The 23,895-nt window shown below is 38.8% G+C and overlaps 1 protein-coding gene across 1 annotated transcript; it reads right to left on the bottom strand.

Annotated features, from left to right (window-relative positions):
• Nucleotides 1-3,284: 3,284 nt before the first annotated feature.
• LOC142170325 (uncharacterized) lies at nucleotides 3,285-4,058 on the bottom strand. Its single transcript, XM_075232210.1, has one exon. It carries the CDS (start codon nucleotides 4,056-4,058, stop codon nucleotides 3,285-3,287), a length of 774 nt encoding a protein of 257 aa, XP_075088311.1.
• Nucleotides 4,059-23,895: the final 19,837 nt, after the last annotated feature.

The following is a 23,895-nucleotide window of genomic DNA, read 5'->3' as shown; positions in this document are numbered from 1 at the left end:
AAAAGAGGAAGAAAAGAATGAAGAAAAACGAAAAAAAATTTACCTGGATCGACCGCGGTCGACTGCGGCCGCGGTGGGTTTTAAAATCTGAGGCAGAAAGTTTACGCCTCACCGCAGTTTACTGCAGTCGTGGTGGGAAGAAAAAATTCGAGGCAGAATGTTTGCCTTCCACCGCGGTTCACCGCGGTCGCGGTGCTGGTTTTTTTTGTAAGTTATATGAACAGCTAATCAACACACTCGTGGGTTTCCTCCCACGCAGCGCCTGATTTAACGTCACGGCACGACGCAAATATTTGATCATCACTCCTCATCCGCGTGCTGGGGCTCTCCCAAAGTGATTACCACTCTATCCCCTTTTTCATCAAACATGCCAAGGTAATGTTTCAACCTTTGCCCATTTACTGTGAACTTGTTTGTCCCGTCTTCTGATTTAATCTCTACAGCTCCACTCAAGAACAATTGCACCACTCTGAAGGGTCCTGACCATCGGGACTTTAACTTACCTAGGAACAATCTCAATCTCGAGTTGTATAACAACACTAGATCTTCGGGTTTGAAGTTTCGATCCAAGATGTGCTTATCATGCATTAATTTCATCCTTTCTTTGTATAATCTAGCACTCTCAAAGGCCTGGAACCTGAATTCCTCGAGTTCATGTAATCCCGTGACTCTGTTAGTGCCTACTGTCTCCATGTTTATGTTCAACTGCCTCAATGCCTAAAGTGCTTTATGCTCTAGCTCAACTGGGAGGTGGCATGCCTTACCAAACACCAACCTGTACGGTGACATCCCAATTGGGGTTTTGAAGGCTGTGCGGTATGCCCACAATGCATCATCCAATTTCTTTGCCCAGTAAGTCCTTGTTGCATTCACTATTTTTGTGAGGACACTTTTAATCTCCCTATTGGACACTTCAACTTGCCCGCTCAATTGTGGGTGGTACAGGGTGGTCACTTTATGACGAACTCCATATTTTTCCAACAGCCTTGCAAATGCTCTATTGCAGAAATGGGTTCCGCCATCATTGAGTATAGCTCTTGGGGTACCAAAATACGTGAAAATGTTCTTCTTTAGAAAGCCTAGTACTCCCTTAGCATCATTGGTCGGAAGAGCCACTGCTTCGACCCACTTGGAGACATAGTCAACTGCTACCAATATATACTTGTTACCATACGAGCTGACGAAGGGCCCCATGAAGTCAATCCCCCACATGTCAAAAATCTCCACCTCTTGAATTGTAGTCATTGGCATCTTATGTCTACGAGATATGTTTCCAGTTCTTTGGCATTCATCGCAGCTTTTAACCCAAGCATGGGCATCCTTGAACAGAGTAGGCCAGTACAAGCCTGACTCCAACACCTTAGTTGTTGTCCGAATCCCTCCAAAGTGTCCACCATATGGTGAAGCATGGCAAGCCTGCAAAACAGAATGTTGATCTTTCTCGGGGATACACCTCCGGATCATGTTATCTACACATATTTTAAACAATAGAGGTTCATCCCAATAATAATGTTGACAATCACGAAAGAACTTTTTCTTTTGATTGAGGAGAGTTCATAAGTTACAATACCACTTGCTAAATAATTAGCAATATCAACATACCAAGGTGCCTTCTCCATTGTCATTGCCAGTAATTGTTCATCCGGGAATGTCTCTGTTATATCCTCAACCTCTACCTTCTTTTCAGCTCCTTCCAACCTTGAGAGGTGGTCAGCTACTTGGTTCTTTGTCCCTTTCCGGTCACGTATTTCCAGATCAAATTCTTGTAACATAAGAACCCAGCGAGCGTGGCTTTGACTCCTTCTTTTCTATCAGGTATCTAATTGCTGCATGGTCAGTGTAAATAATAACTTTCGAGCCAATCAAATATGACCTGAATTTATCGAATGCAAAAACAACAGCCAACATCTCCTTTTCCGTCACAGTGTAATTGAGTTATGCACCGCTCAACGTTCTGCTTGCATAATAAATCAGGTGCATCAGTTTACCTTGTCGCTACCCCAAGGCTGTTCCTATGGTGTAGTCACTGGCGTCGCACATGAGCTCAAATGGTCGCTCCCAGTTGGGTGCAACAATGATGGGTGCAGTCACCAATCTTTTCTTCAGTTCCTCAAATGCCAACCTGCATTCATTAGAAAATACAAAGGGGTGATCCTTTTCAAGGAGTTTGCATAATGGGTTAGCAATTTTGTAGAAATCTTTGATGAATCACCTGTAGAACCCGGTGTGCCCAAGGAAACTTCTCACCGCCTTGACTGAAGTGGGCGGTGGTAATTTTTCAATCACGTCAACCTTGGCATGGTCGACCTTAATTCCCTTACTGGACACTCGATGTCCCAGGACTATCCCTTCCTGTACCATAAAATGGCACATTTCCCAGTTCAACACTATATTTGTCTCCACACATCTTTTAAGCACTCTTCTTAAGTTGTGAAGACAGTCCTCGAATGAATCCCCCACCACGGAGAAATCATCCATAAAGACCTCCATAAGATCCTCCACCATGTCTGTGAAAATGGCTAACATGCACCGTTGAAATGTCGTCGGTGCATTGCAAAGCCCAAAAGGCATTCTCCGAAAGGCGAAGATGCCATATGGACAAGTGAAGGATGTTTTCTCTCTATCTTCGGGGGCTATTGATATCTGATTGTACCCCGAATATCCATCCAAGAAACAGAAGTGTGAGCGCCTGGCCAGCCTGTCCAACATTTGGTCAATGAAAGATAAGGGGAAGTGATCCTTCCGGGTGGTTGTGTTCAATTTTCGGTAATCCATGCAAATTTGCCATCCCGTGACTGTATGAGTTGAGATCAACTCATTGTTCTCGTTTTGCACAACAGTCATTCCCCCTTTTTCGGCACACATTGGATAGGGCTGACCCAATTGCTATCAGAGATGGGGAAGATGATTCCCGCATCTAACCATTTGATCACTTCCTTCTTTACTACCTCTTTCATGTTCGGGTTAAGCCTTCGTTGATGTTCTCTGGAAGGTTTGTGCCCTTCTTCCAAGAGAATCTTATGCATACAAAAGGCTGGGCTGATACCCTTTATGTCTGCCATGGTCCAACCAATGGCAGTCTTGCTTTCCTGCAATACTTGTAAGAGCTGTTCTACATGCACATCTAACAAACCAGATGATATAATAATAGGCAACGTAGAATCAGGGCCTAAGAAAACTTACCTGAGGTGAGCTGGGAGTGGCTTCAGCTCCAACTTGGGTGGTTCCTCTACCGATGGTTTTGCTGGAGGTGTAGCCCTTTTTTCTAACTCAAGGGACTCGAACTAAGGTTCCCTTTTCCAGAATCCTTGGCCTTCAAGTGCCATGACCCACTCGGCGAACCCTTCACCATCCATTTCTTCTAAGTTTATCATATATGCCTCCAATGGATCTTTAGCAGTCAGGGCCACATCATCTTCTTGCAGGATCACATCCACTGACTCCACTAGAGAGCACTTCCCATATTCACTGGGTCTCCTCATAGATTGCTGAACATTGAATATGACTTCTTCATCATTCAGTCTCATTTTTAATTTCCCAGTCTCACAATCGATCAGGGCTCTCCCAGTGGCCAAACATGGCCTACCTAAAATGATAGGTATCTCCTCATCTACATGACAATCCAGAATAACAAAGTCTGTAGGGAACACGAATTTCCCCACTTGTACCAATACATCATCAAGAATCCCCGTATGTCTTTTTACCGTGCGGTCAGCCAGCTGCAGCAGCATCAAAGTCGGTCTAGCTCTGCCAATGCCCAGTTTGGTGTATACAGCCAGAGGCATCAAATTTATGCTGGCTCCCAAATCACATAATGCCTTTGCAAAGGCGTAACTCCCAATCGTGCACGGAATAGTGAAGCTACCTGGGTCGGAAATCTTTTGAGCCATCAGTCTGGTCACTACCGCGCTGCAGGTCTGCGTCAGAGTTACTGTGGATAGATCCTGAAAATCAAACTTCTGTGACATTAGGTCTTTCATCATCTTTGCATAACCTGACATCTCCTTCAAGGCATCCATCAAAGGAATATTCAACTGAATTTGACGCAGCATCTCCATGAATTTCTTGTATTGATCTTCCTTCTTTTGTTTTACCAGTCTCTAAGGGAATGGTGCAGGTATCACCCTTTGTGCACTGCTTGCTGGCTTCTCTCTGTTGGGGTTCTGTGGCACAGGAGGCACCACCTGTTCTGTAGCTTGTTCATTAACCTTAGCCTTACCCTTTTCATCTTGGCCCTGTTCAACTACCACTTCAGTCAGATTTGTTGGTTCATCTACCTCTAGTGGAATTGGTGTGGCTGGCGTAGTCTCCTTGCTGACTTGTGCAACCTCCTGCTCTTTATCTAAATCTCTCCCATTCTGAAGACTTACTGCCATTAGCTGATTCGGGTTTTGCTCTTTGGGGTTAATATTTGTATCTGCTGGCAATGTTCCCTGGGGGCGATTGTTTAAAGCCATAGACAACTGCCCCAACTGAGTTTCGATGTTCTTTATAGCTGAATCATGTATTGCCAATTTTTCTTGCATCTTATCGTTTGTCCCAATGAGTTGCTGGAGCATCCCCCTGATCTCTACCATGTTGTTATCTTGCTGCTGAGGAGGTGGCTGATATGTAAACTGTTCCTGGTTCTGCTGTGGGTAGCCTTGTTGTCTCGGGTGGTATGGCACCATTTGGCCTTGAGCTTGCATGCCCCCATGCTGAGGCATGTTGGGTCTGTATTGCTAATTTGATGCCGGTCTCCACTGTTGTCCTCCTTGTCTCTGACCCCCAAAGTTGTTAACATAATTCATATCTTCCCTTGCCCCTTGATTTTCACCTTCTCCGCTCCATGAACACACATAGGACTGATTAACACAGGGTGTACACAGTCCTCCATTTGTCGTGTCAACAATATGCACCTGTTTGGTACCCATCTCATCTATCTTCTTTGTCAAAATACTTATCTGGGTTAGAAGTGTGGCCATGTTCTCCGCCGGCGAATTATTTGGGTCAAGGGGCACTGAATGCACTATGGGTGACAGTGTTGTACCTCTAGTCATCCATCCCGAATTCTAGGACATCTTGTCAAGAAGGACCTTGCACTCGGTAAATGTCTTACTCAAAAATGCACCTCCAGCTGAAGCATCCATATTGGCCTTTAGATTGTTAGCTAATCCCATGTAGATCTCTGGTCAAGCATCTGGTCTGGAATGCCATGGTGAGGACACTTCACCAGCATCTCTTTAAATCTTTCCCAAGTTTCTTGCAAGGTCTCAGTCGGCTGCTGCTTGTACTGCAATATTTCATCAATTTGCCTTGCAGTCTTGTTGGGTGGGTAGAACTTATTCAAAAACTGCTTTACTAATTCCTCCCAAGTGACAATGGAATTGATTGGGAGCGAATTCAGCCAAGTCTGAGCTTCCCCAGTCACAGAGAACGGGAAAAGTAATAGCTTGATAGCTTCTGGGGTCACATTTGGCTGCCTTGAGTCACACAAATTGACAGAAAATTTTCAAATATTGCTGAGGGTCTTCAATGTGTGACCCAGAGAACAATCCCTTATTTTGTAGCAGATGCAGCATGTTGTTGGTGATCTGGAATATCTCCGCTTGTATTGCGGGTACAGCTATGGCAGTTGCCAGGTTGTCAGCTGTGGGTTAAGCCCAATCATAAAGTGCAGCTTTTGGCACAAGAGGTGCCACCACTCTAACATTTGGGTCAGCTTGCTCATCCCTGATGTTTCCGTTGACGTTCTCTATGTCACCCATGTCAAAGTCAGGCTGATGTGGTTGTTGTGATTGTTGGATCCTCCTATTGGCACGATTTAATGCCCTGAATGTTTTCTCGGGGTCTGAAAGTCCTTCAAGTAGTTCTTCAGTCCTCGAAGAATTTCTAAGCATACACCTCAATTCCACAAGAGTTCAAATGTTAGAATTTCAATGAATTTTTTTTAACACCTTTGAAATTTGATTTGAACTAATAGTTGTTAACACTACTTCTAAGTTGTAATAAGTAACACCGTTAGTTCCCCGGCAACGACGCCAAAATTTGATAATGCCCAACTATGCCTTTTAAAAGACAAAGCGGTCGCTGCAAATATAATCCGGTTTTAAGTCCGAAATCGAATCCTCAGGGAACTAACTTATCTATTACACGTTTCAGCAATGTTATTATCAACTCAATCAATTTCTAGATGCAAGATTTTTGATCAATAAAGACTGTGTTCTTTTGTTTAACTACTTCACTACTATTAAAAATAACAATAAGCTAAAACAAAGATAATTCAATGGTAAAAAGGTCTAGGGCAGTGATTTCCCCAATTGCTAGTTTAGGTCTTGACTCTTCCGCTATAATCTCGCCGTAATACTCTATGAGGATTAAGAGTTATGGGCTATCATAATTATCTCTCGATCAACTATAATAATTTACTAGAGCATTCTCTCGAACTACTCTAGCTGACTATGATTATGCAACTCTAAATTATCCCACCAAAGTTTTGTTATCTCTAAACCCACTTTTAAATTCAAGTAATGAATCTCTTCAATTACCCAAAAGTGGTGTTGTTCAACAACTATCTAACCTAATATTCTTTCTCAAGCAATATAAGGTAATTAGACACGATTAATCAAGGGCCCATTCAATTAATCACCATACAAAACATAGTTGAACAATCATATAGTAAATCCGGCTCGATTATAACAACTTGAGTCAAGACTTCAACCAACAATTGGTTCCATCAACCCTAGATAAATGTTTAGCTACTCATAACAAAATAAGAGAGAACTACTAAATTATTCATAATATAAAATTGCAGAATTAAAAGGAGATAGAAAAACTCTAATGTTTGGTTGATCTTCTCACACTTGTTCTTCCTCCAAAAGTAGTCTAAAATTAGCTTCCTCCTTTAGTTGGGCGAGTTTCTAAAGCTTATAAGGGTTTTACAAAAGTTTTCCCGAAATTACACTTTGGTCCACAACTTCCAGCGGAGTGAACAGTTCACCGCGGTAGACCGCGGTGAACGCTGAACTTTTTGTCTCCCTTCATTAATCTGTCGTGGTTCGCCGCGGTGCCACCGCAGCCTAGACCATTTATGCTTCTTTGTGTTCGGGTACTTCTTAAGTGGGCGTTTGTCTTCACATTATCGCCTCCAAAACACTCCATGTTGCTTCCTCTCATATAATATTCTCTGCTAAATAAAAGAACATCATTTAGAGCATTTTGTTAGCAATTTATCTATAAAACAACAACAAAGTATGGTCATATTAAGGTGTAAATATCAACTATATAGCCTGCTATCAAGCATCTTCTAACTTCTTTTTAAGTTTTTGGATAATTACCTTGTTGGTTGACTCTGCTTGTCCATTGGCACTCCGGTGGTACGGAGAAGACATAATTCATTTGATCTTTAATCCTTCCAAAAACTTTGTGACTGTAGAATCTAGGAACTATCGCCCGTTGTCACAAGCAATCTTCTTTGGTTTTCCAAATCAGCAAATTATGTGGCCCCATATAAAATCAACTACTTTGCGTTCTTCGATCTTTTGGTGAGCACCTTCTTCAGCCCATTTATTAAAATAATCAGTTAAAACTAAAAGAAATCTTACCTTCTCGGGCCTTTGTGGAAAGGGACCGGCTATGTCCATTCCCCATTTCTTGAATGGCCACGGTGACACCATTGAATACAGAAGTTCCACTGGTTGATGCACTAATTGAGCATGGCATTGAAATTTGTCCATTTTTGTACAAATAATTTTGCATCCGGTTCCATTCGGGGCCAATAGTAGCCAACCCTAACTAACTTGAGAACTAACGATCTGCACCCGAGTGGTTTCTGCAGATTCCTTCTGGACTTCCCTCATCACGTAGTCCACCTCTGAGGCCCCTAGACATCGATCCAATGGTCCTTGGAATGACCTCTTATATAATTGTCCATCAACAAGACGATAGCAAGCTGCTTTGGTCCGTAGTGCCCGGGATGCTTTTGTGTTTTCGGTTAATTTACCATGTCTGAGATATGTCAATGGTCCTTGGAATGACCTCTTGTATAATTGTCCATCAACAAGATGATAGCGAGCTGCTTTGGTCCGTAGTGCCCGGGATGCTTTTGCATCTTTTGTTAATTTACCATGTCTGAGATATTCAAGTTCAAGTCCTAGACCCCGGTTCAAGTTCTGCTACTAAATCCGTGTATTCAGCTTCATTGTTAGTTAATGGTACAGTTCTAATGGCCTGTCTTAGGTTTTTCCCCGAATGACTAATTAGAACTACTCTAAGACCGGACCCTTTTACATTGGAGGATCCATCCGTAAACAAGGTCCAAACTCCCGATACCGTTATCGATATCAACACTGCTTCTTTAGCAGTTAAAGGCATTAATCCCGGACTGAAATCGGCCACGAAATCAGCCAAAACTTGTGACTTAATTGCAATCTTGGGCTTGTATTCAATATCGAATTTGCTAACTTCTACTGCCCACTTAGCCAAACGACCTGTCAACTCACACTTATGAAGGACATTCCATAAAGGAAAGGTTATCACAACAACTATTGGGCGACATTGAAAATAAGGCCTAAGATTTCGAGAGGCAACTACGAGAGCTAAGGCTAGCTTTTCAGGGTACGGATAACATATCTCCACTTTTAATAATATTTACCTAAAGTATAAATAGGAAACTACGTACCTTATTCTTCTTGGACCAAGATGACACTTACTGCTACTTCCGAGACCACCAGATATATTAGTAGTTGCTCATCTCTCCCGGTTTTGACAACAATGTAGGGCTGGATAGGTACCTTTGTAGGTCCTTCAGTTCCTGTTGGCATTCTGGAGTCCACAAAACGTCGTTCTTCTTTTTCAAAAGTGAAAAGAAGTGGTGGCACTTCTCTGAAGACCTTGAGATGAACCTGCTTAGAGCTGCTAACCTACCGGTCAACCTCTGTACTTCTTTCACACTTGTTAGCTGGTTCGAGATATCCTCGATGACTTTAATTTTGTCGGGGTTTACTTCGATATCTCTTTGTGAGCCCATAAACCCCAAGAATTTACCGAATCCAACCCCAAAGGCACATTTCTCTGGATTGAGCTTTATGTTGTACTTTATCATAATGTAAAACGTCTCTTGGAGATATTCCAGATGATCTTCTGCATTAAGATACTTAACTAACATGTCGTCAATATAGACTTTCATTGTCTTAGCTATCTGTTTTCAAATATCTTATTTGTTGATGACCAATTTTAACCCTCTATTTTAAAATTAAATTACTTATACTTCATATTTATTCTTACACAAATGTAACAAAAATAGGAATCAATAGTGTTAAATTAATAATTTGGTATTAATTTTTTTATAAAATCTATCACCCTTATCATTTTGAAATAATTAAAAAAAAGTCTATATTATGTTACACAAGTTTTACAATTAATTTAACAAATTAACCTTTGGTTTTTAATTAACTCGTTTATTATTTCAATTAATCTGAAATTAGTTCCATAATTTAGAAAATAAAATATTTTAATAAACAATTAGTTTATTACAGTAATTTCTGGTGTATTTGATGATTATATTTTCTATCACATTTAATTAGAATTAGTTACGTTAATTAAGTTAATCTTAAAGGGGTTAAAAGCTCAAAAGGCTACAATTGCATATGATCAATTAAATACAATGTGGGTACTTATCAAATTAATTTCAGCCCAAATATTGGCCCAACCTCTCATCTAACTCGATCCAAACAATCTCACACTATCCATGTTGGCGATCCACCCCCACCTCTACGAACCAACCAAATCGTGCCACATCACCCTCTAATACCACACACAAAACAAACACAAACGAGTTGGGTCATCCTTCCAAACCACTGACAATCCACATTTATTCCCATTTTCTCCATTTATTTACATCCTCCGACCAAATATTACCATAGCCGTTAGATCACATTGATCCAACAGTTCATGTATTTCTCATAAAAATATTTTAAAGCATTTAATACATAATTTATAAGGGCCGGTGATCTAATGATCTGATGGCCCAGATCTATTCCCCCATTCTTAACTTGAGAGACTAACACCAATTACCCCAAACCCTAAATTATTTCCCCCTTTGACCGCCACCCCCATTTCCCAAATGTCTCTCTTTTCTCTCAAACCTTCATCCTCCATTAATCCTAAATCCTTGCACAAATTTGTGCAAGATCATAAAATTAAACCTCACAACACTCAATCTGTCACTTACACCCACGAATCTCACCGGATTATTTTCATTATCACCACTAGATTTGAAATTCCCAATTCTAGAACCCTAAGCTCAAAAATACAAAATAGCCCGATTTCATCTTCATTCTTTCAAATCAAGCATGCATGGCCATCCAACTTGTCCCTGTACGGAGAATCATTCTATTTTCTTTCGATTTCCATTGATGAATTCAAAAGCCCTAATTCTGAAACCATAGACCAAAAGGTGAAACCTAAAATCATTTGGTTTCTCTTTTGTTCTCTCAAATCGGAGCATGCATGGAGCTCTTGCAAAGTTTCATCATGAGGATTCGTTACCCAGATGTCGAACACAGTGACCTATAGGTTTTAGAGTTTACCCGATGGGTATTCTCCTTCAACGGTCGACCTCTCTCCTCTCAGGTAAAATATATCACTGCTTTCCCCTTTGTCTCTTAGATTTTCACTCGATTTTACTTGCATCATCTAGTAATATTCACTCTCCACTATCGTTTGAATCTGTTTAATATCCTTAGCCATTGAATTCCACTATAAATACAAGCTTCAATGCTCTCACATGACATCACCTAACACACATAAAATAACACCTAACAATCTGAGAAAGAAACAATCTAGTACAAGTTTGAAAAGTCTATCATAAACCCTAATTTTCTAATTAGTTCTTCATCTTCCTCTCTTTTCAGTTCTGAGTTCAATTCGTTGATAATTGTTTGAGCTTTGATTCCTGAACAGCTATAAAAAAAATTTGTTTGGTTTGCTGCTCAAAGGAAGGTCAGTACATGTCGACTCTTTCTCTCTTTAACTGTTCAAGTTGAAATCATGTCTACTTCGTTATCTTCTGCTAACTATCCCTATGTATGATATATTATTATTAGTTTATAATTGATCATCTTTTCTTGTAATGTGTTGTTATTAGTTTATAATCTACCACTATGTTTTGGTGTTGTTTTTCTTTAATGATATGAAAATAAACAATTGCTAATCAGTTGTCATGTGAAAACAACGAATGTTGCTTCAAGTTGAATGATCTATGTGTGGTTAATAAAGAACCCTTAATGATTCTACACACCTATTTTGACCTTATACTTCTAAATAATTTTGTTATGACTTTTGTGTTTGTTCTATAGATCTTTATCTTAGTGATTATTTGTTAATCTATATTATACACCTGAAGTTGCCTACCTAACCGGCTTAACTATAGCAATTATGAACACTTAAGGGCAAATATAAGGTTGTCAACACAGTTTTAAGCATATTAGCTATTAGCTTATGTGATTTTGAGTTGACCTCTTCCCTCTAATATGCCTCTGTGATTATGTAACTCTTGAAAGGTCATTGTAATGGTTTTCTGTCAACCTTCATAAATGTATGATTACGTTTGAAATTTCATTGTCCAAATATGTTCTGAATCAACTAGATAAATCCTATTGAGTTTATGCACTTGTTCTTGTGTGTATTCTAACAGCTGCTATTCACTTAGTTTAAGTTATGCCCTAGGAATTTGTTTAAATTGCATCTGTGGTGTTTAAGTTTCATCTGTTATGTTAGAATTCTAGGTTGAACCTCATCATGACTAATTTTTACACCTAACTTGTATAGCTGAAACATGCTTACTCAATGTGAAACAGTCTATTATTCTAAACTCTTGAAATTAGTCTATTGGTCAAATCCTCATGGTATTTGATACTCCACCCTATTGTAGGCTTATACTTTTAAAGAACGTCTCATGGGTGTTTCTATACATATTCTCTTTGGATTTCTGTACTCTATCATGTCCTTAAACAAAACTTCCTGCTTATCTCTCACACTCATGCATATGTTCTCATGTTGCATTGTCACATAAGGGAAACTGAACCTTGTTAAGCCTCTATAAGTTGGTTGTGACTGACTAATAGACTTAAGATGAACCTTATGATGTTATCTGTCTTGCTTGATTATAATACTATGTCTTAACTCTAAATGAACCAAGTGTGCATATGAGGTTAGGAACCTTTTAAGAATAGAGTGATCATCTGTTAGGTTGAGACCAACTCGCTTGCTTAAGTACCCCTGATGATTAGAGATTTCATATGAAGTTGTTAACTCATACATCTATAAGCAATTGAGACTTAGTCTATGTATGAACCCCTTATTAACTTAAACATAGGCTGTTAAGGTAGAGGATCTCTCTAAACTTGAACTATGTATCTCCTCTACCTTTTAAGCTATATGACTTAATTATTTAAACTTTTGAAATAACCTACTGTTATTCTCTTCCCGTAATTGCACCTGTAATTGGTTTCTCTGAGTATTCTTTTGCATATTGGTAGTTCTTAATAGTGAACTACACACTGGTGTTTGGATTGTGATCTCCCTGGTATTATCTGTTATCGCATGTCCAGAGTAACATTCTGAACAATTTCTGTAAGAAGATTACATATCTAAATATGTGTATTGTTGTTACAGTTGTATTGAAAGTTTGAAACTTACGATGAATACCTCATCGGAATTTAAACCTATAGGGAGGAATAAGTGTGAGTGGTTAGGGTATTTAGGAGTGAGATTTAGTTTATGATTGAGAACTCTCCTTGACACAAGCACTGCTCAGGGTCCTTGAGAACCTCGTGAACTTTGAAGTGCCAGGGATCCAAAGGATGTCTTGGCTATGAATGGAATTTCACCTTAAACCCTTAATCATTGACATTTATTAATATCTTTAGAGCTAGTGTCAAATGAAAGAAAAGGTTTCAAATAATTTTCTTTACTCTGTTTGACCTTACACAATTTATTTGCACTCCTACTTACTAATGTTTGTTACATTTTTGTTGGGCCTTATATTGATATCATTTGTGTCTAAGTATCATGTTGGTCCATATGTCTAATTTCTTATTTTCCTTTTTTCACATGTGACCAAACTGGTCCTGCTGAGTTCTTAAAGAACTCAGGCCCAAGTTCTAGCTCGAGATGGAGTCATTGAAGTTGCTGCCGCTTGTTTGTTGTTTGCTGGGCTTAACCTTCTTTTGGCCTAAACCTATGAATCCATTCCCTCCCTTTATCACTTTATATGATTTGTTATTATTTTTATGTATATGACACTAATAATATTTGAGTAAATATTTTCTCTTATCACTTTGAATTACCTCAGGAAACCTAGGCAAGCCTAAAAACCATAGGTAAATTAAAAGAAGTACTATCCCTTACATTAGCTAAATAACCTCATATGCTTAGTTATTTTACTATACAATTTCTCGCCCTTTTTAGTTACACTAACTATTTCTCATGAAGATTATAAAGGTTAAAATAGCTTTGTAAAGGCCAACAACTCTCTTTCTTTTAAAAGGCCAAAATCAGAAAGTGATTTCAAGGGTAGTTTTCTACAAACCAAAGTCGTGGTTAAAGGACACCTCAAACTATCTTTCTAAACTTGTGTATAAGATTTAAATCAATCTTAAGGTTTATATAAACCCCTTTTTCTTAAAAAAAATAATCCATGCTTTGCTAAGGCCCTACAAACAACCGTTCTTATTTTAAAGGAGAAGCCTTTCAAGCTTAGCCACTATTTAGCAAAATTTGCAAACATAAACATCTTGGCAATACCTTATAAAGTTATTATAGCTATAAACATTTCATATTTTATAAAAACCTATACTCCTTTCAAATGCATATACTATCTTTCAAAAGTGATAATTTCTGAGGAATAAACATAAGACAAGTCACACACTTTTAAGTACTAACTAAGTAAGACATAGATTTTAATTCTCCGAACCTAGTTTAAGTTCTATGGAGCTACCTTAGATAGATTCTAGGGGGTGCCTAACACTTTTCGCTTAGAAGGACAAGAACCCATACCCAAAATCTCATAGGTTAGTAGACTAACAGAATAATAATTTAATAGCTAAAACAGGTACCCTAGTATACTTTTAAATATTAGGTGGCGACTGTCTTCTATCATCAATAGGGAAACTATTAGTTGAATCTTATTTTTATTCATCCAAAATAGGGTGAAACGTTATTAACGAGTCTCTAATAAGTGGCTCCAGCATTTTCAAGCCCAAAAGGCATCACATTATAGCAATATGTGCCAAAGTTTGTGATGAAGAAGTCTTCTCTTGATTTTTCGGGTACATTCTAATTTGATTATACGGTATAAGCATCAAGAAAACTCATTAACTCATGTTCAACTATAGCATCGATCATTTGATCAATGTTTGGAAATGGGAAACAGTGTTTGGGGCATGTCTTATTTAAATCCTTATAGTCTACACACATCCTAAAGTTGTTATTCTTTTTAGGCACTACTACTATATTAGCTAGACACTCCGGGTACTTTACCACTTAAATTGAACCGATATTGAGTAGTCAGGTTACCTCTTCCTTAATAAATCTATTTTTGACCTCTGCTATTAGTCGTTTCTTCTGCCTTACCGGAGGGAAGTTTGGATCCAGACTCAGTTTTTGGACCGCCCTATCGAATGGAAAACCTGTCATATCTAAATACAACCAAGAAAAGAAATCAATATTAGATTTAAGAAAATCTATGAGTTTTAAACTGAGTTTGGGACTCAAACCAGTTCCTAAATGGAACTCCCTTTCCAAAAGTTCTTTGAACAAAGCCACTTGTTCGAGCTCTTACGCGGTTGATTGGTACCTAATATAATTCCGATGACTACTCATTTTTATCATCTTCAATCGGGATGGGGGAAGGCATCGATTCCTGTAATTTCTATTAGGTGGTTTCCTTAACCTTGATGCAGGAAACGTGTAAGGCCCCATAAAATCTTTCCTAAAAGCTCAGGTTTTGTGGTGTCGGGCTAGGCGTAGGTGTTAATAATAGTAGAAATTCTTAAAGCTCGCCGCCGTTCAGGCTTTTTTTGGATTGAACAGTAAGCTGAGGAGTTGAAGGAATTCATTTGTAGAGTTGGGCATTTTCGTGACTCATTATGCGGCCGCATAATCACTCTGCCGGCCGCAGAATGGCCGCAGAGTGAGGTAGTCTTTTGGGCCATTTTTTATGTCATTTTTGCTGTCTATTATGCAATCGCAAAACTATTCTGTAGGCTGCACTTTGATCGCATATCCAACCTTGAGATTTGTCAAATGGAGGTTCTGCGGTGCATTGTGCGACCGCAGAACAGGTCTGCGAATCGCAAACTGGTCGCAGACTGAAACAGAAAAATGCCAATTTTGAGGGCCATTAGGCCGCCCATTTTGTAGAACGCATAAGCGTTATGCGACCACAGATCCTATTCCAGAGCTTCATTTTTTGGTTTTATAACCCGACCCTACTTCGTTAAAATAAAGGCAAGGGACCGTTTTAGAGCAAAATCTGATACTTTTAGAAGTGAGAAAGAGTGCTTAGAGTGGGGGAGTGATTTTCAACTAACTATCCACCATTTCTTGCTCAAAACATTGAATATTATCAAGAAAAACTCACTAGGTCTTCATCCTAAGAGGTATGAATCTACATCCCAGCACTTAATTTCGAAAATTTACTAAAAATGGATAATTAACAAGTTGATTATTGGGCATGGGAGTTGTTTATTGTGCATGCATGTGTTAACAAAGGGTGTAAGAAGATTGTAAGCTAAAAATGGTGGTGAATGAATTGTGAGATGATGAAATATTCCATAAAAAGGACCTTGAAAACCTTAATACACACTTAGTGGTTGATAAAATCCCCAAATGAATTAGAACCATGATCATCTTTCTAATTTTGGTTCAACTTGTTATACTTCTAAAATAGATTGAGGTTTCTAAGGGTTCCGAAATATTGTAGAGTTTAAAGAAGCTCAATTGAGGTATGTATGGCTAAAACCCCCTCTTCTTAGAATTGAATCCCATGGTGTTCATGCAATCGGTGTAAGTCCCAAACTGATCGTTATAGAAATTGCTATTCCGAATGTGCTTGTGTTGAAAAATATATCTGCAATATGTATTCCAGTGCTTTCATCATGTTATGTTATCATTTTTTAGAATATGTTCAAAGTATGGACTGTGTGTCACAAATTGTTAAGACTCCAAGTCAAGTTTGAATGAAGATTGTTATGCCCAATTGTGTGAGAAGTCTCTATGTGCCTTAGATTCTAAATTGCTCACATGTGAAAACAAAGTCTTGAATGAAAAGCCTTGTTGTTGTTGTTGTTGTTGTTGTTGATGATGATGATGATGATGATATTAATGTTGGAATGCAGAAAAAAACTTGAATTATGAAATGCAGATAAGAGCCAAGTACGAAGTAAGATGATTGATAGAAAATGGTAATGTCTTGGGCAAGACGCCCTAGCCAATCGGACCATAATCGGACGTCATGTCGCACACATGGTGGTGACTGTGCTGGGAATTGTGACTGGAAATTTAAATTGGAACTATGATTGTGGTGAATGTCTCAAATGAGACGACCTAGCCGATTGGGTGTCGCCCCTCCTCTTTCCTCGTGGAGCTCGGGTTTCGACATTCATTTTGGGAACAACTTATTTCCTTTTGGGAATTGGGTATTTGAAGAGTCGCCACATAACAGATTAAGGTGCGTTAGGGCACCTAGAGCAGTTAACTCATGTAACCAGTTCTCATTACCAGAGATTAGGGTAAGGGCTCAAAATAACCTTAAGGGGAAGGTGTTAGGCGCCCCTCGAGGTCCACAACAGTGGGTCCCAACCGAACTCAGTTATGTGAATTAGTCATTTAACGGGTAAGTAGTCTAAGCACATATTTACAAATAAAGAAAGTTTAGGCAGTCCGAGTATGTATATGCAAATTAAGGAAGTTTAGACAGTCAAATGCAAATTAAGGGAATTTAGACAGTCTAAGTACACATATGTGAATTGAGGAAGGGAAGTCCTAAGTTGGTTAGCCTATAGGATCACATCTGTATAATACCCGATAAGCCTTCCTCAACTAGAGGGGTTACACGTGACATTGGCGCACATGTCATCATATCATTTTTACTACCCATTACCCTCCCCTTAGCGGTTATATAAGCGAGTTTAATTAACGAACTCTAAGTGTGCTTTACCCGTCCCTTCCTTGTGGTCCTGGATGTGTTTAGGACCTCTAGATTTAGGCAGTACTAGACCCTCCTAAGGTGTTTAAAAAGGTAAAATCTAAGCGACAACAAAAAACATATAGGACTATCAAATATGAAAGCAATTAAGGGGCTCATATTTACCTCCACACATAAACAAATAAGTAGCACGTCTTAACCAACTGATTTCAAAGAATTTCAGAAGGTCCTAGAACATGATATCTAGATGAGTATCACAAACACAGAATATGCAACATTTGTTTTAAGGCAAAGTGATAGAATCCTAATCAGTTTGCCTACTGATTTTAAAGCCTGTTAAACATGGGCAGTTTCACACATAAACTGAATAATTTCACAGTTTTAGACCATTAATTAACTAAGGCTTGCCTAGGCGCAGGTCTGTATGCAATCATAATTCTGGGAATTAATTAAAACAAGTTGAAGTTATTCAGTCCTATAGGCATGCTGATCTAGGCGATTAATGTTGCAAAAGGTGGTTTCATGCTTATTTATAATAGAACATGATATCTATGTGTTGGATTGTTTAAAACCTTTTTATAGACATTTATTCATTTAAGCGACGTAGACATGATTTTGAGAAAATGCAGACAGAGTCCTAAGGAAGGATTTCTAATGCACAGAGAGAGATGGTCATTTTATTAAGCGTGATTACAACAGTAATTTAATGACAGGATTCCAAGGTAATAACAACTTTTGCAGAATCATAAAAGAAGTGATGAACATATAACATGTTTTCTAATATGCAAAATAATAAACGTGAGTACCCTAAGGCAAGATTTCTCATGCAAACAACACAAACCTAAGGCATGTCCAATTTGCATATAAGCACAGCATAGTCCTAAAGCATGATTTCTATCATAATATAAACCTAAAGTAGGATTTCTACCCGGTTTTCCCACAAAAATCATATAGGAACCCTCCCATTTTACAATTACCCAAATATCTGCTTACAAAGAATATTATTACAGCCCAGGATCAAATGAATTACATAAATGAATGAAACTATACTATAGGGAGCCTGAATTAGGCCCAAAGTAAACCTGGGAATGCCTGGCCTTCAACACAGTCTCAGAAGCCAAAGATCTCACAGCCAATAATGTGTCTTGGTGCGTTAGAGTTCCCTAAGGACCTCAAGGATCCCAAGCAGTGCTCGCACCAAGACCTTTCTCAAATAGAGGATTGGTTATGTGCAGTGTGGAAGGTCCAACAATGGTGTGCCAGAGTTCAGAAGAATCTCAAGGATCCCTAAGCAGTACACATACCAGAGGGGCAGAACCTAATAGTCTAAGAGTAAAGTGAGAGTGCTTGACATAGTATTGAAAGATTTAGTAGAAAACAGTATAGAGATAACCTTTAGGAGTGGAAAGATTTCATAAAAAAAAAGTTTAAGAAAATACTAAGAGAGAAAACAGTTTTGAAATCAGTTTTGAGAAGAGCAAGGATACAATCACACAGACTCATAATACTTAGAATCACAACCATTTAACAGACAATTTACACACAAGGGTGAAAGGGGTTGGGAACATATAAAGTTTATGTCAGGGATACATGAAGGGGGAAGTATATAGACAACAAATGGATAGAACACTTAAGAGTCTGTTGACACAGAGACTTAACAAGTTAGCCATGATAATATCTAGTGAGAACATAGACTAGGAATGCAAAAAATCATGTTGAAAATAGGGGTGCATTGGACAAGATTAGTCATACAATTTGGGTCAATCAAGCTCATTAGAAGGCTAAGTTGCTAACATGATCACATCAGTTAAATGGGAGTAAGCAGGGACTAAGTAAACATGCTAAACAAGTATCAAATAACCAGGTGAAGTTTAGACATGTCGATTATACATTGAACAAGAGAAGATAGAATTTAGACATGTTGAATAAAGTAGGAAACAGGGAAACAAATTAAATAACATAGCCAATTGAACTAAAGCAGGAATGGAACACATGCAGCTTGAGTTTCAAAATTTAACTAGAGAAATACCAGTTGAAGAAGAAAGTGCAGAATGTAAAGCAGGTATAGTTCCAATGTCTAGCTTTGGCTTTCAGCCGGCTAGACCAATAGTTATCACAAGTAGCAGAGAAAGAAGAGAGAGTTTGAGTGTAAGTGTGTGTGCTAAACTTAGTCTTCGTGTGTTGAAGGAGCAGAATGAGAATACTTATATAGCAGTTCAAGAGTAGAGCAAATAAGGTAAAATAATCAGAAACCAACAATTAAGGGATCAGAGAATCCAATCACATAAGGAGTTCCGAATAGACTCTTTTAATTATGGGCAATTAGCCAAACGATAACAACAGGGGTTCTAATTAAGGCAAGGAGTCCACACCATACCAATTAAGAAATCAGTAAGAATCCCGAAGTTATACGGGTAAATAATTAAGGTAGAGATGACCAATTAAAGTTATAAACAAGGAAACAAATAAAGTCTATGCATACGAATCTTTAACATAGTAAATCAATCAGCCAGAATTTCAAAGTAATACTGATTTATGGAAAGAAATATCAACTTCCACAAATAGAAAATAAGCTAAGTAAACTTCACAAAAATACAGAAATTAGCCGGAAAACAGATGCGAACCCTGATAGAGATTAATAAGGTTGAAAATCATAGAATAAGGGATTTGATAAAGAAAACATTTAAGCCCCAGAAATAGGGCAAAGTAATATGACTGGTAACATAGAAAGTACCCAAACTCGAAGCAAAGGTTAGAAAAAATCACAAAATCAACTAAGGTATGAACACCCTGGTAAAAATCAGACAAGAAGATAAAAGGAGAGTTGATTAAGTACTTAGAAGTCAGAAAAGACCTTTGGAAAACAATTTGTAATAAACCCTAGGTTTAGGTAAAAGCAAGAATAATCGACTAAAACCAAAAATCTCAGAGAAAAACATGTAATAGTGCTCGATTCATCTCATATCTATATATATCTGGAAATGATCGAAGGTAATAGACTAGGGTTTTTTTAGAAAACATAATAGAGATGAGAGCATAGGTTTAGAAACCATAGATTCGTAACAAAACAAAGAGAAATTCCTTACTCATGGTCGAGAAAATGGCCTGAGACAGGCTAACAAGCAAGGTTTCAACCCAAAACTACTTGGGTTCTTTGAGATCCTCTCAAGGGTCCAAGAAGTCGAGGAGCCATGGTGCGTAGAAGGCCAGGACTGGCCGGAGAAGCCATAAGAGCGTCATAAGGTGAAGGTTTACGCCGGTGACGGCGCTTAGAATTAGGGTTAGGCCGAGAGACTTTGAGAGAAGAGCGAAGAGGTGACAGCGTGTGAGAGGTAAGAAATGAGAGGGTTTTGGGGGGTTGTCGTTTAGGTTAATTATGGTAAGGGGATTGTGGACTGCTGATCAAAATGATCAACGACCATGATTAGGCGGGCAATTCGGTCGGGCAGGTGTAGCTTGGGCCTAAGGAGATTGGGTTGATTTTTAAAAGGGTTTTGGGCTGGTCTCTCTTGGGTTTAATCCGAAAATAAAGGGCTATTTATTAAATACCCAAGTAATTAAATAAAAATTTATTTATAAAATAATTAATAAATTACAAAAACAATTTTCATGCATAGAAATGTTTCAAAATAATTATTCAATGTTTTAAAAATATAATGAACCATTTTCTGGTAAAATAATGCAGTAATGTATGCATGGGCTATAATTGCAAAGTTGTCGCAATTATAACCAAAAAGTATAAATCTGGCTATTTGTGAAATAATTTGAACTTAATATGACTATAAATGGTAATATTAACTAAATAAATATTTTAAAATCATTTGTGATGAAATTTTGTAATTATTTGTATAAATAAAATATTACGATAAATTAATTTTGAAAATATAAAAATTATGGAAAAATGTCAATCGATGCTAATGCATATTTTTAAAGGTATATATGCATTTACAAATATTATAGGGAAAAATTAGGTATCAACAGCTGTCCCTCTTTACCTGAAAAAGATGAAAGAGTTGTCGGGTAAAGATATAATGGCCAATTTTGACCGAGCGAGATGGTATGAGAGATTTAGGCCGCACTCTGGTTTCTGAGCTGCCTACATATCCCTGGTTTTATAGGAATCAGGTCGTGTGTAGTTCTGGATCATCAGCGAAATATACCGATGAAGTCATTGCAAGAACGAACACGAGATTTTAGGATACATGAAAGAATGGTTGTGGTGAGCGGTTGAGTTTAAGGTAGTTGAAGGAATTAGAGTGGGATTGCTCCTATTGGGATGTCGGTTGCTTACTGAGTCACCTGCAAATAAGGAGATTCTACGAATATATATTTGTGCAGAAAATTAAAACATGATGCAGATTCCCTTCGGACCATGAGGGTTGTCTTTGGACAGTGGAGGATGACGTCCTTAGACCATGATGTCCTGGGCCATGATTTGTTCAATGAGGGATTTACAGGCCATGAAATGATGTTCTCGGGCCATGAAAATGGTGCCTCCGAACCATGACGCCTTTGAATAATGATGTGCAAGTTTGAGAGATCCTCAGGTCATGACATGGTGTCTTCCAAATATGAGGATAAAGCCTTTAGACTATGGAACCTTTGGACAGGTTGGCGATATTTTAGCCCATAAGATGCGATAATATGATGATAGAATCAGCAAAACGAGGCTTAGTCTTATGAGGTTGAGGGCAGAGCTTAGCCCGAAAGAAGAGAAAAGTAGAATAGTGCCGGAGAGACAGTGCTTAGTCTTGACAAAAATGCAAATTGGAGGCAGAGCTTAGCCTCGTGCAGATATGGAGACAGAGCTTAGTCTCATGCAGGATGCGGGACGGGGCTTAGTCCCATGCAAGTGAATCCAGAGCTTAGACTTATGCAGATATGGAGGCAGGGCTTAGCCTCATGCAAGTATGGAAGTAGAGCTTAACCTCATGCAAGATGTGGGACATGGCTTAGTCCCATGCAAATGAAGGTAGAGCTTAGCATTATGCAGATATGGAGGCAGGGCTTAGCCTTATGCAAGTATGGAGGTAAAGCTTAACCTCATGTAGATAGGGAGGCAGGGATTAGCCTCATGTAGATGGAGATAGAGCTTAGTCTCATGCGAGATGCGGGACAAGGCTTAGTCCCATGCAAATGGAAGGCAGTGCTTAACCTTATGCAAATATGGAGGCAGGGCTTAGCCTCATGCAAGGAGAAGGCAGAGCTTAGCCTTATGCAAATATGGAGGCAGGGCTTAGCCTTATACAAAATTTGAGACAGGGCTTAGTCTCATGCAAAGAAAAGGAAGTACTTAGCCTTATGCAAATATGGAGGCAGGGCTTAGCCTCATGCAAATAGAGATAGAGTTTAGTCTCATGCAAGATGCGGGACAAGGCTTAGTCCCATGCAAATAGAAGGCAGTGCTTAGCCTTATGCAAATATGGAGGTAGTGCTTAGCCTCATGCAAAGAGAAGGCAATGCTTAGCCTTATGCAAAATGGAGGTAGGGCTTAGCCTCATGCAAGATGCGGGATATGGCATAGTCCCATGCAGATGGAAGGCAATGCTTAGCCTTATGCAATACACAATTGACAAATAGGAGTAGAGTATTTCTTAGCTGGAGATATATTCAGTATCTGGTGGGCCGATTGATAGTGATTTTGTTGCATGTATATATTTGTGAATGCTACTATTACGTCAGACGTGCCTGCGCTCAAAGAAAAATTGTAAGTTTTGTAAGGTGAGGTTGGTTCGTGCCTTCATCTGCTGGCTTTACTCCGCTCCATTCTGGAGGCCTTCAAAAATAAATGCAAATGGAGACGAACTAGTAGAGTTATTTTAGAAAACATAGTGAAATATCAAGTAATTTAAAACCAACTCTATATTCAAAAATATGCATTTATTGATGAAAATAGAGTTATTTTAGAAAACATAGTGAAATATCAAGTAATTTTAGACGAACTAGTGACTAAAACACATTTTAGAGATATTGCAGCTTTTTTGTGTTAGAATTTGAGAGTCCTCCTCAAAATTCTGCCCCAGTTTGGTAGATGATTCTTCGATCGTTGGTGAGTGACGAAACTCATTGAACCTTCTTTGGAATTTTGAGAATCTTCTCAAAATTCTTCCCCAGTTTCTTAACCAATTTCTGACTCTCTGGCACGCGATGGTATCGGTTGGACTTGCTCCGGAATTTGGAGGGTCCCCGTCAAAATTCTGCCCCAGTTTCGGGTTCTAGGAGAAATGAAAATTTTATTATGATATGACCGAACCCACAGGGATACCTATGTATCCCCTCTTAAACGGGAATCAGGTCAAGCGTAGTTTAATTACATCAGATGAAGAAATGTAAATAGTCTAAACATAGTATCTCTTGAATATGTCTGAATTGATTGGTTTTGGCCAAACTTCTCTGTCCATCTCTGCAAGTATGAGTGCTCCTCCTGTTAGCACCCGGTGAATCATGTAGGGACAATGCCAGTTGGGAGAGAATTTGCCTTTGGCTTCATCTCGATGGGGGAAGATCTTCTTCAGCACCAGCTGTCCTGGTGCAAACTGTCTTGGTTTGACCCTTTTGTTGAAAGCTCTAGACATTCTGTTCTGGTAAAGCTGATTGTGACATACTGCGTTCATTCTTTTCCCATCTATAAGGGCAATTGCTCATAGTGGCTCTTTATCCATTCTACATCGCTGAGTTCGACTTCCTGTATGATCCTTAAAGAAGGA

The sequence above is a fragment of the Nicotiana tabacum genome, chromosome 16 (assembly GCF_000715075.1).
Source record: "Nicotiana tabacum cultivar K326 chromosome 16, ASM71507v2, whole genome shotgun sequence".
Taxonomy (NCBI): Eukaryota; Viridiplantae; Streptophyta; class Magnoliopsida; order Solanales; family Solanaceae; genus Nicotiana; species Nicotiana tabacum.
The sequence above is the reverse complement of the archived record's forward strand: the minus strand, read 5'-3'. Positions and strand labels throughout refer to the sequence as shown.